This window comes from Siphateles boraxobius, unplaced genomic scaffold (assembly GCF_051911475.1).
Source record: "Siphateles boraxobius isolate OS27281-9 unplaced genomic scaffold, OSU_SipBor_1 68, whole genome shotgun sequence".
Taxonomy (NCBI): Eukaryota; Metazoa; Chordata; class Actinopteri; order Cypriniformes; family Leuciscidae; genus Siphateles; species Siphateles boraxobius.
In genome coordinates, this window is record NW_027509195.1 from 11,938,493 (window position 1) to 11,955,330 (window position 16,838).

At 38.4% G+C, this 16,838-nt stretch overlaps 1 protein-coding gene across 3 annotated transcripts in view; it reads left to right on the forward strand.

The window, feature by feature from the left end:
* oxr1a (oxidation resistance 1a) overlaps nt 1-16,838 on the forward strand; it is a 177,313-nt gene that overhangs the window by 59,469 nt on the left and 101,006 nt on the right. The window contains exon 1 of one of the 3 annotated variants that reach the window (XM_077214777.1): nt 1,749-1,825. The exons of 1 other annotated variant lie outside the window; for it this stretch is intronic. In XM_077214777.1, the coding sequence (XP_077070892.1) occupies nt 1,800-1,825 (26 nt within the window). In that variant the 5' untranslated portion in view covers nt 1,749-1,799. Of the gene's footprint in view, nt 1-1,748; nt 1,826-16,838 lie in introns of those variants that run through there. One more of the 3 variants, XM_077214780.1, reaches the window with a different exon arrangement.

Genomic DNA, 16,838 nt, shown 5'->3' on the forward strand with positions numbered 1-16,838 from the left:
CCTCTTTCACAATCTATATCTATGTTGACTGTCACATAGTAAACAAGCAATAATTTTCATAAATGAAATCCAGTCATTTCAGTAGGATTCCAATTTCACATGAGCACAAAAGATCCACACAGATTTTGCAACATGTTTAAGGTCATGCAGATTTGACATGTTGACCAACAGAAAGCTGCTTGGTTTAAAAGTGACTTCTGTGTGATATGTTCTTTATACATCACTACATTATATTTTCAATAAACAATGGACCTTTTTTTGTCCGTGAAATTTTGCAAAAGTGGCCACACCTAAAGACACTAAATCATAGGTTCTGTCGTAAAACCTAATGAGCTGCCCATGTAGGCAGCATTTTAAAGAATTTGTTCCCGATGCGACGACTGTTTCAAAACTTAGACACTATAATTCTGCTAATTTTTAAGGGCATGCATATTTCACAAAGAAAGTATTACCTTAAATTCTCTCTTTTGTGCTTTTTCGGATATTACCTACGTTGCAATGACGTAGTTATCGTGCGACTCTTTGACTGGGGATTTAAATGCAGATCAATGTTCATGTTCCGCATTAACAACGAAGAACGTTTGTGTTCGTCAAGGAACAATGTGTTCATCAAGGACAAAAAAAAAATGTCTGCAAACAAGTCATATCCTGATGTCACATGTCTTTACAGGAGCTGTGTGAACGCACGCACAAGAATTTGTTCACTGGCAGTGTGAATGAACCAAAATCAAACGATCTCGGGACACATTATTGGTGTATTTTCTGGAATCTCTCTGTGAAAGGGGCTTTATATAGCTGTTTGTGCATGTAAAAGGTTTGTAAAGTTTCAAAGATCAAAGTGCCTGATAAAAGGGGTTATTGTCTCCCAAAAGAGAGAACCGATTCTGCATAATGTCACATAATGGATAATGCCAGCCTATGGTCTTCATTGGCTGCACACAAACGATGTTTAACTTTGACCGGCCTCAAACACTGTTGTTGTAGCTGAGGCCTGGAAGATTTTCCGCTGTTTTCTATACTGCGAAAGCAATTCCACTTTTCTGCATGCATTTCCAAAGGATGAAGACACAGGCTTAATTCTGTAAAACCAACGCCCTCGTTTCTGTACATATCAGCTGAAATTCAGATACGGTAAAGGGCGTTTTGTTTCTGACACACGTAAGCGGTAGACGAATCACAACGGACTGGGCCATTTGACCAATCAGAGCAGAGTAGGCTCTTGGAAAGGAAGGGTTTAGAGAGACCGAACCATTTCAGACACAGTGTGAAAAGAATGCACCTGTATATTATGTAATGTATGAGAAACTTAAAGTTTTTTGTTTTTTTTCTTAGATGTAAACAGTCTTCCAAAATGCATCACTTCTGATGTTCCATTTCAGGTAGTCAAAATGTTTTGGAACAGAGCAATAGTTTCAGAGATCAAACAGTGACGGGAAAATGCTTGAAAACTTGAACTTGCTGAAGAATAGAGAGCAATTGTTAGTGTTAGTCCTCATTGGCTAGGTAATAGTTCACTCGTTCATTCCCATTGCCTCTTTTCATGTTGTCATTATCCTCTTACTCTTGTTTGTTTAGCCTGGCTTCGCAGTGCCAGACGAGCAGCTTCAAATCCTCTTGTGTGGCTCGAGCTTTTCTCTGGCACATGCTCTTCCTGCATCATCGGTCATTTGGATCTATTGGTTAAATACATTAGCCTGGTGGCCTACTCTCTTTAAGGTCGGTCACATGATCTCGGTTCTGCCTTAGCTTAACCTCAGCAGCGCGTCAGTCTTCAGATCAGCTCTGGAAACGGACCATCAATGGAGCCCGTGCTGCACACACCACGGTATGTACACAACCTGCAAATTATCATGCTCAAGTTCTCTTGGCCTTGCTGGAGACGTCATGAAAGTTGCACGTCAATAACAAACATCTGTTATTGGAATAAACATTTCTGAATGGAGGCTATTGAATTTAATTAATGTGGGATTTTGGTGATCAAAGATCAGTGTTTTTCTCTAAATCTTTTAGTGAACAAGAATTGTCTTGCAGCTTTTTGATTGTAGCTTTTATCTGTGTTTCTCCCTTTCTCTGGAAATCGTCCTTAAATGGGGAATTTGCCCTCAATCGATAAGCATTTAATTCAAGTCAATCAGGCTTTAAATCAATAGCAGGAAAATAACAGCTCTTAGGCGACACGAAGGTGCGAGTGAAGAGATTTGAAAGGATTCAGAAGTCTCTCTTTGTAAAATCGTATGTCTGCTGAATGGGATTTACCTGCGAGTTCTTCAAAACACAGAGCTACTTTATTTGCCATCACTTTCCATGCAGAGTGCCAAGAATTTATTTGTTTTGTCAGATATTTGATACTCAAATCTCTTTAATCTGTCAGGTGAAATATAATAGATTTTTAAGACTATTGTTATGCATTGTAATGTATCTTTTTTTTCTCTGTATAAATTGTCAAGAAATTGCATTTTTTAAAGTGCAATCAAAAATGATTTTTGCTGCTTGCTTCCTGAACATTTAATTTCAATGGGTTCGGTCAGCTTAAAATTTGTAAAATGGAAGTTTGCTTAATCCATTAATGTTGGAAGTTTTTTTGCATAAACTGAAACCGGGCAATTAATTTCTAATTCCCAGCATGCATTGCATAACTTGGAGAGTAAATGTCAATGTTACTTTACCGTTCAAAAGTTGTTTAATGTTTTTTGAAAAAAAAAGAGTCTCTAATGCTAACCAAGGCTGTGTTTATTTAATCAAGAATACAGTAAAAAATTATTACAATGTAAAATAACTTCTTTAATTTAATTTACAATGTAATTTATTCATGCTGGCAAAGCTGTCTAGGATGATCATCGTTAGATGCATGTTGCTTTAATGTTCAATTATTGTGCCTTTAATTATTAAAGCCAGTATATTGACCAGTCTCTTGTGTCTTGCTCATCCAATAAAGTAAAAACAAGTCCTGCTGCTAGATATGTTTTCCCTGACTATTTCTAGGGAAACATGGGGGTGAATTTTTGATGTGGGTCTGTAAACAATGTGCTAGCAACAACATCAGGGGCCAGTTGCATAAACATAGCCATTATGTTCAGATTGTGTCTTAAGAACTAGTATGACCAACTAGCAGTTAGTTCAGGGTAAACAGTCTTTCTTTTTGGCATCAAATTAGACTGATCTACGTTTTTATGTAACTGACTTAAAAAAATAAAATAATTTGTGAACAGTCTTAAAAAATTGATTGATGACTAACTTGTATGACAGTTAAGGCAGCTGACCCCAGAACACCATGGCAACGCCCTGGTAACCACTATCATGTTGACGTGCTAGCAGATGCTATGAGGACAGGTTAAAGTGAGACATGGCAGAAAAGAGCAACATTTACATGAGATGTTTGCAAGCAGATGCTCTTATTAGGTTGTGAATCCAGGCTCTGTGATTGTTTGAAGTGAAGTGAGCACTCCAGGACACACTTTAAGCCGAGCGATGGCCACGATAATCCCACTTGATCAGAAAAAGTGGATTTACAGAGTTTTAACCGCAGTGTCCCAGTTATCCCGGTTGATGCAAGCCAACCCCTTGTCCTCCAGCTTTTATCTTTCAATTCATTCATCCATCCATCCGTTTATCCCTGCGTCTCTCCCTTTCAGTGAATCTAAAGCTCATCAGAACTATTTAGGCTAAATTTGCAACGATATATTTGGTTTCAGACACACACTGTTACATCATGGAGTTCATAGTGTGCACACTTGTAAATATAAAAACAACACTAAATATGGGCAAATCAGAGATGTTTCAATTATATTAATCTATAAACTCATCAGTATGGCTATCCGCTCCTAATAAATTAGATTAATGTTGCCTAATCCATAAATACATGTTTTAAGTTTCTCTTTTGTTCATGGGAGCATAAAATTACTGAAACCAATCACTAAAATAAGCCTTTGGCCCAAAACAAAATGCATCAGCGGTAATTTGGAAATATTTTGGATTCACTACAGTAGATGTCATGCACTATGCACACCGCAAGCGGGTGATGTAACAAAAAACACTCATTATAATCAACAAGGCGTATACATGGTGTAAATAAGAGATTTATTGTGCAGTATAGCCGGGTTTGTTGATTATAATGGGAGCATTTGTAAGAGAACTGCAGGAATCAAACAGTAATATGAGTGACGGCTTCAGTGATTATAATGGGACAGGTCTAATACTGAGGTGTTGCTTGTTTTCTGTGAAATTTATTTAGAATTTGAATAAATTGTTTTTCATTTTCACACAATTCAGACATCACTGTACGAGTTTATATAACTATGTAACTTTGTTAGCAACTTATTAGTATCAAAAGGCTAGCAAACATGACTTGACAACCAGCATTTATAATTTGCACAGTTAAAACTGGCTTTAAACATTTATTTTAGCATTTATAATCTAAAGTAAAAATATATTTGTTAATTTAGTTTTGTTAGGTAAATTCGTAGTATTGATTTATTTGATTGCTGGCAGTTTATCTCATTTGCCAGCTAATTAATTAACTCCACTAATCTGAAAGCATGTTTGTCTGTGTATTTATTGCCTGTGTGTGTGTGTGTGTGTGTGTGTGTGTGTGTGTGTGTGTGTGTGTGTGTGTGTGTGTGTGTGTGTGTGTGTGTGTGTGTGTGTGTGTGTGTGTGTGTGTGTGTGTGTGTGTGTGTGTGTGTGTGTGTGTGTGTGTGTGTGTGTGTGTGTGTGCGCGTGCGTGCGTGCGTGCGTGCGTGCGTGCGTGCGTGCGTGCGTGCGTGCGTGCGTGCGTGCGTGCGTGCGTGCATGAGTTTGTTTCTATGTGTTACTCACTGCAGAAAAGGTCGAGAGTGTAACAGCTGTGCTGCCCTGTCGATTGTCTGCACAGGGAGCGGTGTGTTTCATAAAGGTGCAACGCCAGTGTGCTGCAATGCAGCATGCATAAACAGTGGGAAATTGTTTCCTTTAAGAATCTGTGTGCCATGTGATCATGTTGCAGGCTCAGTGTCTGTCAAATTTAAACTTGTTATTCAGCTTTTCATTTGTGGTTCACTTATGAGATTGCTTTCTCTCTGGAGAGAACCTCTCATAAAGTATTTAGCTGCCATTGTAATTTTCACAGGCTTGCGCTTGTATTTATGTAATGAGGTGGGATCTGTTTGTTAGTATGAGACTAAAGCAGGGGAACCAAAGGTTATACTCAGCATTCAGACATTTTGCATACACCTACAGTATAATGTTTGTGTGTTCATACAAACACTTAAAGATAAAGAACTTTTCTTCAGAGAAACTATTGTTCCTTCTCTTTTATACACCCCTTCAGCCTTTAATATGGCTCAGATAGATCTTTAAAATTAAACTGTAGAAATGCAGATTGTGCTTTGCATTGACTGGTTTTAAATTAATTGACATAATAGTACCAAAATATCTAGTGTTAACTTAAAGGAATAGTTCTCTTAAAAATGATAATTCTGTCATCATTTACTTATCCTCAAGTTGCTTCAAACCTGAATGAATGTATTTCTTCTGCTCACAGGACTCGCACCTTGACGAACGCAACGCGTAGGTGTGTACTTGTCACAAGTTTTTAAACGATAAAGCCATGAGGAAATAAAGGCTTTCTAACTTTTTCAACATTATTCGAGTGCCTTGGAATATCTTTATTTTTTGAGCTGAACCATCGCTTACATCCAAAGAGCACAGAGATGAGGAATTCGCACCCCGTGCAGGACTTTTTTTGCATTCTTTGCTTTTACAAAGAATGTCGGTACCCAGACAGTTGATAGACCCCATTGACTTCCGTAGTAGGGAAAATGGGGTCCATCAACTTTCTGGTTTCTGACATTCTGCAAAATATCTTCTTTTGTGTTTAGCAGAAGAAATAAATTAATTCAGGTTTGAAACAACTTAAAAGGTGAGTAAATGATGGCAGAATTTTCATTTTTCAGTGAACTATTCCTTTAAGGATCACTTCAATCTCCTGATATTTGAGATTTGTTGTAATTGAGACAAAAATGTGTAAAAAACAACCAAATTAAATGATTTGTGATTAGATGTTCATGTTTTCTCAGTGTTTTGGCCAATACTTTGATTGTGTGTTTAGATTGGAGGCTTGTTGAATTTATATAATGTGCACGCTTTATATCAGGGTTTGTGTCGTGATTTTGTGATTGACAGTCCTCCGAATGTACAATGGAAGACCACTAGGCGTCTGTCAGACCAACAGTATGATATACAATTACACACGCAATGCCTTTGAGGACACACAGCAAGTCAAAAAGTGTTTATACGCACTTTAAAAGTCATCACCTTGACAAACAGTCCACGTGTTGTGACTAATACTGCTACTGTATTTACTGCCATAATCTCTGACCCATGCAGGCCAGTATAGACACCCACAATAAATCGAAGATAAACCCAGAGATGTTGCATTAGTTTGTAAATCAAAAATTAATGGTAGCTACTGTATGTAATTCTTTCTCTGTGCTGCTCGCCCAGCCACACAGGCTTTGCTACTGGATTCATCTTGCACGTCGACTGATGATATAAACCTCTTACTGCTTTATAATGTTTCAGCACACCAAAACATGTATTTAGCCATTATCCAACATAACTGTGTTATTGATTGATAGATTGATTGATTGATTGGATTGTGGGTGGATGGATGGATGGATGGATGGATTGATTGAGGGTTGAAAAGTGAAATGGACTTTGAATAATGAAAGAGCATTGGACTTCACCTTAGACAGTTATATTGAAAAGATGATCACTTGTTAACAGCCCCATCTTGTATTCCTCCACCATCTGTTGTGTCCAGATGGAGGAAGACAGTGAAGACAGTGATGGTGAAAGGGTAAAGACCAACTCAGAACTCTTAGGATAGAGATAGATGGATTTATACAACACAACATACTATATGTATGTGTATTATATGTATTGCACACAATATATAGGGTCAGATTAGTTGAAAACTAAAAGAAGAGTTGAGGACTGTGAACGTGACGTTAAGACTTTGGGCCTATCACACTTGGTGGCACCAAGTGGTTGAGATGATCAGACTGCAGGCAGGAGGATGGAAATAAAAGACTGATTCAGAAAGTCATTCATTCTACCTGAGTGCCGCTCACTCTCTCTCATTCAGTGGCCTGTTATTTCTGATAATCATAAGCTTTCAAAGCAGAACAATGTTCATCATTCCTTCTTTCTCCGGCAGCAGTACATGATTGCAACTGTCACACAACGTGACGTGTTCAAATAGGGAGTAATTTAAAGGAGTAGACAATGGGCCGCACTACCATGAAAGTCCAGAACCATCAGCAACAATTCCATCAAATGAATCTTCCACAGTTCCTTTGCCACCTCATCTAAATAAACACTCAAGGCTGTTTCTCAGGACTGGCGGCCGTTCTTAGAAAGTTTCGTAGAGATGAGCACTATTATGCTCGGAGTGATGAATGCTAGTATGATCAGGACTGGAATAGAGATGAATCAAGAATCAAGAATTTTTTATTGCCAAGTAGTGTTGTGCACATACAAGGAATTTGCTTTGGTAATAAGATGTTACCGAGGCTGCTATATTCAGCGCCAACTTGAGAAAAACAAAAAAACAGCATGACATGAGGAGAGGTGAGGAGAAAAAAAAGGCGACCCCCAGACTATGCTCCTGTAAGGAGAACAGTCTGGGAACAGGAAAAAACACCTCAGCAACATTAGCACATAAACAGTACACTCTACAAACAAGACATTGCAACATGGTGGGGAGTGGGGGATGGAGGTAGTCCAGCCCAGGCAAGCAGCATCCGGTCCTGCAGCCATTATGGCGCTGGTCACAGACCCGCCTGTCAGACTGGGGGTACGAAGCGGCGAAGGCGTGGGATGGGGTGTGGGTTAGGTGCATATCTGTGTATGTGTAAGTTCATGTGTGTGTAGGCCTGGAGAGAGTCGCTAAGCCAGCACCATAATCTAGGAGCCTCAGTCCGCAGGATTGTCATAGCGATACACAGCAAGTTGCCATGGAGACAACCTTGATCATGTCCCAGGCAGAGTCAACAATCAGCAGGTGTCTGAGGAGTCGGGGAAGGAATGCAAGAGCGGCTCACTGCAGTGCTCTTCCGGGAGAGTTGTTGTTCCAACAGCGGCCTTGGCCAAGGCCAGTGCTGGTAGGGGGGTGCCGAAACAGATAAGATTGGGATTGTTTGGTCTTCGGGCGAGTAGCCGCATTCAATTTATGCAGGCTATTCTCCTGGTCCGTTTTGGTCTCTGAAACGATCCATTTGCCTTTGCAAAGCTGTGAGCTTCTCCATGATGTTATCCATATTGTGGTTCATAGACCCAGTCTGAGTGCAGACAGCTCTGCCCACCGCTTCAATCATCACGGGCAGCCTTGCGGGGCTTTTGACAGCTGTCACCGTCTCCTTAGTTCCTCGGTAAACCAGGGCAATGCCTAATCCAATCAGCAGAAGACCTGTTATCATGGTGCCGAATAGGTAGATATCTTCAACGTCCTCCACGGAAAGAGCCGCCAGACACACGACCCGCCACCTCTCCCACGCGTCCATCGTGTAGCCGTAGATGTCCACCTGCAGAATGAGAAGTTTTAAATCTCAAGCTCACTGTGGCAATGTACATAATACCTATCACAATTACCTCCTAAAATAATCACAGACAAAGTGCTTATAGACATTTTAATACAAACAATGCAGGGTAAAATAACCTGATTGCAGCTGAAACAAATTAATATGAGGCAGTCATCTGCAGCATTTCCCTCTCCGGTACCGTATGCTTGGATGGTTTTATCCTGGCTCACTTTCTGGAAGCAAACAGATGTCCCACCTGAGCCCTGAACATGACGGGAATTTCAAATGGATGTCTGGATTACGGCTCAGGTCAAACATCGGTCTTCTCTGAAGGAATGAACTATTGAACTGAATCTTAATGCTGCTTCTGCTGAGCTGCGCTGTTCTGATTCTGCAAATATTCCGGTCTCTGTTCAATAAATCTATGGTGAACAAGATTGTTTTAAATCCTTTTTTTTTTTTTGGTATTACAAGAACAACTAGTCCAGTTTTTCTTTCCATCTCCTGCAATCTTGATTGCTCCCAGCCCAGATTGTGCATAGTCATGCCAGCATGATGCCTGCTGACTCTATGTGGCGGCTGATGGGATGTGAGGGTGACGTTTTCATGCCAGCTGCCCTGTGCCAGCGCAGACTGACTGGTAGATGGGAGGTGTTGGAGTGGATGGTGTGAAAATCCACGGGTCGACCCAGGAAAAAAGCGCCATGAGCCCAGACCACCATCTGAACCAAGAGTCCACCCATATGAGCCATTAAAGGCCATACTGTAAATCTGTTCTGAACTCCTCATGTTGCCCGTAGCTCACAGCTTTTAAGCAGCAAATGTTTCATAAACACGTGCTCCCCCGTGACCTCGTCGCCCAGTGCCAGTGGTGTAAATCTGCACAGATGCGCCCTGTTTCTGCCCACTGGTCCCTGCCAGCTGCAGCAGATGTCTTGTGAGGGTAGAACTGGCCACTGCACAGTATATGACCCCTGTCAACACATAAACTAGTGCTAAATATAAAGTGGTGTCCAAAAGTTTGCTTTTGGAGATTGTAGTGAAAATGCTTTTTGATTAAAAAAATACAAAATGTATTACACATTATTAGCATGGCATCAGCGTTTACACTAATACACTTTTAATTAACTCTATAGGTTAAAAAAAATTTGAAATGTAATGCTAAAATATTTGCTAAAGGACTTTTTAATTAATCTACTTTAATTACTTTAATTGCTTTGTACAAAAATTCCTGTGATTGAAAGAGGTTTGGGATCTCTTATGTTTGCCAAGGTATTTGATCAAAAATACCGTAAAAATAGTAATATTATGAAATATTATTCCGATTTAAAATAGCTGTATTCTATTTGAATACATTTTAAAGTGCAATTTATTCTTGTGATGGCAAAGCTAAATTTTCAGCATCATTACTCCAGTCTTCTGTCACATGATCATTCAGGAATCATTCTAATATGCTGATTTTCTTATTATGACCAATGTTGAAACAGTTTTTGCTGTTTAATATTTTTGTGGAAACCGTGATGCTATTTTTCAGGATTCTTTGATTAATAGAAAGTTCATAATTGAATTGAAATAGAAATCTTTTGTATCAATAAATGTATCAATTTTGATCAACTTTAATGCATTCTTGCTGAATGAAGAAATTAATTTCTTTCACAAAAAAGGGGAGGGCATGCATTTCATTGGGGAAACAATAATAGAGCAAAAGATAATAGGAAAAAACAATAGACAAATTGAAAAAATAAATTTATCAGCCTCTTTATGGTCAAACAATAACATAACTTTTTGGTTTTCATTCAGTTTATCAAAAATATATTTTTACAAATTGTGATTTTATTGATTTTTTTTTTATTCTGTTGAAATGTATTTCTCATGAGTGTCACATCACAGGGCTAAATATATCCCTTGTTTTTTGTGTATGTTTGTTGATCATGAGATCTCAAGGTCATCGGTCTAAAGTGAGAATTGTTCCGCTGACCTCCGACTCATTAAAGTGTGTCTTAAAACAAATGAATCTGACCTGATTCTGCTGTGGTTTCACAGAATCCCAGTGCTCTCACTTCACAACAACACATTGGACACAGTCCAGCCACTTCTTCTTTCCTCTCATTCTCTCTCCTCCGTGTTGTAATTCAGTTCATCTTCCTGCTGAAATCATCAATGTTCTCCTCCAATCATATTTGCTCTCGGCTCAGCCTCTCAACCAATGAGAGAGCAGGAGTGTGGCTAGAAACTGGAGAGTTATTGAGAGACTGCGGTTAACTCAAGGCCTCAGGAACTGTGTGTGTGTGTGTGTGTGTGTGTGTGTGTGTGTGTGTGTGTGTGTGTGTGTGTGTGTGTGTGTGTGTGTGTGTGTGTGTACACGCAGGATGAGAGATGTGCGCTGATTCAGCGAGGGAGAAGTCTGTTTCGGCATCACATTTAGCTCTAATGAAACAGACATATTCCTTCGGGGTCTTCATAACTCCTCTGAGTTATCAGTTCTTGTCTGCCGGCCACATTTCAGTAATATTGATGTATGTTGTGAAATGAATAGCAGCACCTCTGCTTGTTGTTGATTTACAGAGGCGCTCTGATAACAGCTCAACTGTCCCGCTCCACCCGCACATGGTGGTAAACGCCTTCTGAATCGTTAAATCCCAGCGAGAATCATAAAGTTTTTGCGTCTACTGTGCATCATTTTCTCTGTTTTATAGTCAATTTGGTTGGAAACATAAAGGCAGTGTCAATAGAGATGTAGCAGTAAAGTAATGTTTGCTGCTTTGTCATAGACCTGTGCTTTTCATTGCATTTTTAAGTTTGCTACAAAAAGTCCAGTGCAGTTAAATAGCCTATATAAATTCATACTAAAACTTTTTTAATAGTTGTATTCTATATTGTTGTCACATAATCTTACTATGTTACATGAGACCTCCAGTTATCATATTGGAAATAAATGTGTAATTATAACAAGTAATCAAAACATTTGTTGTTATTTTTCAAAAATGATGTATTTCTCACAATGCAGTATGCTTGATCTTCTTGTAAATGAAAGGTCAAGCCAAGCATATTGCATTGTGTCTACAGTATTCAATTCCATGTGCTGAATTTGCCTAAAACGTAAAAAGTAATTTTGTCAAACTGAGCAGGCCATCCAAGTACAGAAAATGCACATATTGTGCACAGTATACACAATGTACTAGTGCAGAAATAGCATTTGTAATCAGAGTTATTAGGCTATCAATATATATATATATATATATATATATATATATATATATATATATATATATATATATATATATATGAAAAGAACCAATGAGGTTCATTCCTGTGTTACACACTGGCATATATGCCCAATCATATCCTTGTCCCATCCCACTTCAAGAAAGCTGTCTTCATTTACAGTAGCACTACTGCTTTTGCGTAAAAAGTAAAGTACTGCAAATTCCCATATACAGTAAGTTACTGTAAATTTATTAAAAATACCCACAATGCACAATATTACAGTAGTTTACCGTAAATGTACTGAGCTTTTTTGCGGTAAGTAACTATAAAATTACGGCAACGTCTAACAGTGCCGCGTTTGAGCTTCTGCAAGAACCAATGAGGTTCATTCTCTTTCTTGATTGTTTGTTTGTTTGCTTACTTTTACACAGCAGTTTCCAAGACTCTTGTGTCCTAAAATGACACAGTTCTCTCTCTCTCTCTCTCTCTCTCTCTCTCTCTCTCTCTCTCTCTCTCTCTCTCTCTCTCTCTCTCTCTCTCTCTCTTATGAGCTGATGGAGAGAAAAGAAGCCATGGAGAATAAAAAAAAATGATGTCTCATCAAAAAAGCCTGCAAGCAAAGTGCTGTACAGAATGACAGTCAGTTTATAGAAAGATGACAGTTCTGCATCAGTATGTTTTGTAACTGAGGGATTGTCAGGTGAAGTAGCCTTATTTGATCTGGTCTCACATGAACTCCAGTTCTTCTCTACACTGAAGGTGATCAAACTGATTAATATGATGTTTCTCTCTTGTCTGTTTTATGGAAAGTGATCATCATATGCATAGGCTATATGTGATGCTTTACTAGAAAGAGCAGTGATGCTTTCAGTAAGTTTAGGAATCGTTATCAGGTCACTTCCTGTTTAAAATGCTGTTTAGAGCATTTGTGTTTTCCTGAGTTTGAACATAGTGACTTATGAACCAAATAAATCATATAAAAAACAGGCAGTAGCCTCTGGTATTAAACCACAGCCCGTTGAATTTTAAAGCTACTCTGGCCAAACATTTGTTCAAGCCTGGAGCTGTTTATTCCAGTGGAGACGCAGTTTATTTCACAGCACTGCTGAAGCTGCTTTATCACTTTACCTGCTTTATGCAACACAATTTCATTAAACACAATATGGTTCAGAAATGTTTATTTTGATTCTTAAATGTTGTGTGTGTACTTGTACAATCTCTGTGAGTTTTAGACTATCTGAGTGAGGACAAAGAGAGTGTTAAAGTGAGGACATTTCGGCCGGTCCTCACTCTCTGAGACCCCTATAAAGGCCTATTTGAGGGTCAGAACTTGGTTTTAGGAAGGATGTAATAATTAGCCTAATAAGTTTTATAGAATTTTCTGCTGAGTAGTGGTGTAGTGAGACAAAATGTTGAAAAACAGCAAACTACTGCATAATATATAATTCATGCTGTCGTCTTTTTTCTTTTTAAAAAATAGCATGTTAAGATGCATTAGGCAGTGATAAACATTTCAAATAGAGGTGTACTAACTTGTCACATGACTCACTATTTTACATAATCTATTTCAGTGAGCGGCATCCAATATTTCTTGTCAAAGTTATGGCGCATGCTTTACAGCTGACCTTTAAAAATATTCAGATGCACTGTCCCCTTACTTATATGTATGTACCAATGAAAATTCTGATTCATTTTTGGATCAGATTAAAAAAGAATTCAATGTTAATCTCCGTCCAAGCATTGTGAATCTTTTTTTATAGTTAAATATTTAGTGGTGCTTGCCAAAGGCAAGGCATCACTAGTGTTCTCTTGCATACTTATTTTCTGTACACTTCTGTTAATCACTATGTTTTAAACTTTGTTATATTTAGTTTTATTTATTGCAAAATTATAATTTAATTTGAATGTTGTCAAATGTTTAATTTAAATATTTTAATAATAACATTTTTAAATTAATTGAATTTTTAATTGAAATTTTTTGTTACTAGCTACCTTTTTACTACCTTTTTACAAAATTTTTACATTACTGCCTTTTAAAAAGGCTAGCTTCACTCAAATGTAACGATTTTAAATTATGAGTTGCATCATGAAGCAAGACAAATTCTTGCTTTTCACTAGCTACGTTATTCACCTCACTGTTTTCTATTAATGATGATCTCTTTCTATTAATATAAAATGAGTATAATTTTCTTTAGATGTATCCCTGTCCTTCGCTGACTTGAATAAGCTGTCAGCTGTGTGAAAAGCAGAGGATTGTCAAGGCCAGTGTCCCATAACTCTCTCTCATAAGAGCCATGTGTAAACGTCCAAGAGTACCCACAGGAGCTGCTTGTCTCCTGTAAATGACGTGTCTTTCTCATGTCCTTATTGAGTTTCATTGCATGAAGTCCGGTCATGGTAATGGCACCCGAGAGTCGTATTTGCTATTGAGGAGCGTTGTAGCGAGCGGCCACATCACTGACGTCAACCCTTCACGCTGTGATGTTTGGTTCCCTGTGCACACCAGATCTGATTTCGCCCGGGCTCAAATCCATCTTTTTGAGTGAGATAAGCGTGTGTGCTGCTATTGGCAGTACTGTAACACACACACAGATCTCCTTCTGCTCCCCTCCCACCATGTCCCTGTCGTACTCTGTTGGCCACGATATAGAGCAGCCACACTCACGGTCTCCATCATCCGCCTGCCAAAGCGTTTAATCTCGCTGCGGTTTCCCACCACTCTGTTTCCCGGCTGATCCGCACTGCGTCCTGAGAGTGGGGGGATTTGGGACAGTTCTAGGGGTTCGACAAAACATTCCAAGAGAAAAAGGTGTGGGTTAATCTCATGAAGCCTGACCAGATCATATATCACCCCAAATAAAAAGAAAGAGAGCCTTTTTTTATAGTAGTTCAAATTGAATAGTCAAATTTTTTAAACCATTACATTGTGTGCATTGTGACATTGTGTTCATGACAATTAAGCATTTTTATCTGCAGTGCAAAAATCTCATTAAGGCCAAAACAAATTTTAATTGCCTTATTAGTTATTACAGAATTTGCGAATAGGTCAAGGGACAGGATCATTTTTCATTTTAAATCGTTTTATTTTTTAAATAATCACACTAAATGAAATGTTTCAATTGTTAGTTCTAGTTGATTTAAACGAAATAGTTAATTACTTCACATATAGACTGATTTATATGTATGTACTGTATATGTGTATGAAAAGTACTTTAATGAGAGTTTGGTGAGAAAGAATGCATAATTGTCATGTAATTGAAAACACAGTGCAAAAACCATAATGCTCCTAAAATAGACTTCATTTTTCTTTTGATTTTGAAGTGAAATATGCACGGAGCCCATAAAGGGACATGAAGGGGGAAAAAATGAGATGGAGGAAAAAATATTTGTCAATGGTTTTGTGTTCTCTCGCAAATGTTTTGCGTTCCCCCAAGAAGCTTTGTGTTCCCTCGGAAAAACTACCTTTCTCATTTTTTCCCCCTCCACCATGTCCCTTTAGGCGCTGTAAATATGAAGCCTGTTTCCACTGAGATCATATAACATTGTAGGATATAAAGTCATATTATTAGATTTAAAGTTATATAATGAGATGTACAGTCTGCTATGTATGTTTTGTAACTATGACCCAGACATGTTTTCATGATATTCACCCTTATACCATGGTGTCCGATGACCTTGCTTAACCTCTACCATCTTTTGCTTAGCAGCTTAGGAGGGTTTCCCAGTTCTGATTAATCTGACTTAGAAAACTGATTTTCTAATTATAACTGGGGCAGTAAGCAGTGGTTTACGGCAGATGTTCTGTACCGATTCAGTGCAGCCTCTGCGTCTGTGAATCACATAATAATTCCCCTTAATGGAAGGAGAATGTTGTTTACATAAACACTCGAGCCGCGACGGCCGATGCTGACGGTTAAAACACAGCTTCGGCATGAATACGTTCTCCTAATTGGAGCAGAAGTCGTGTGGCGAGGCGGCTGTGGTTGCTATTGTTTGAAAGGAGGCTGGTGCTTTGTTTACATCTGGTGTTACGAAGGCTGAAAGCTGGCCAGAGCCTCCTCTCCCCCTCACTGTCTTTCTGAGCTGTGAATAATAGATAAAGCCACGGTGATGATTGGCACTGCATCTCATCTGTGTAGAGGAATGAAACAGCGGCCATGCCATCTAGTTAATACACACCCCGAATCACAGCGAGAGCAGGACCTCTGCGACGGCTCGCCATTCGGCCTTCATTTTCAATTCAAAAACACCTGTTTTGCATTTACAATAGCAACAGAAGCATCTACATGGAGGAATGAAGAACGTCTCATTACAGGTGCATAAGCAGTATGTCTGACTGAACAAATCACAAAGAGGTGTTGATTCTTTATTGATCGATTGAAAAGTTGATTCATTGATCTACACTGCCCGGCCAAAACACATCTCTGTTTGGATTTAAATAGGCAAATGCTTAATAGTCTATAATTGGATCATTATTGCAGTGATTATGTTTCCTGCATGTTATATGTTTGGCAACAGTTCTTCTAACCCTAATTGCCCTAATTGATGGAGTGTGTAGCTTTTTATTTCTTAAACAACCATGTAGGAAGACGTATCATGGCCATATTCCATATTCCAGGCCATGACAAAGTTAAGATTCATCAGGCTCAAATTATGAAAGAATGTTTGGGAGGAGCATGAAGAATCATTTTCACACATGAATTGGCACCTCTGAGTCCAGACATTAAATTCATTGAAAGTCTGGTGAAAGGGATGTGCTGGAGGAGACTTTACAGAGTGCTGGACTCTTGCATTGGCAATATAAGATCTTGACCAAAAACCTCTTGATGGAAATAACATCACAACTTCAAGAGGTGCTTGTGTGTATATATATATATATATATATATATATATATATATATACACACAAGCACCTTATATATATATATATATATATAGCAGACTCCATATATTGTATATTGGATTTTGTTGCTTTATTGTATAACGGGCTCTTAGAGGTGAATTATATATTTTTATATAATTAATTATCATTCTCTCTGTATGTAAATATATAAATAGTAGCTAATTATAGTA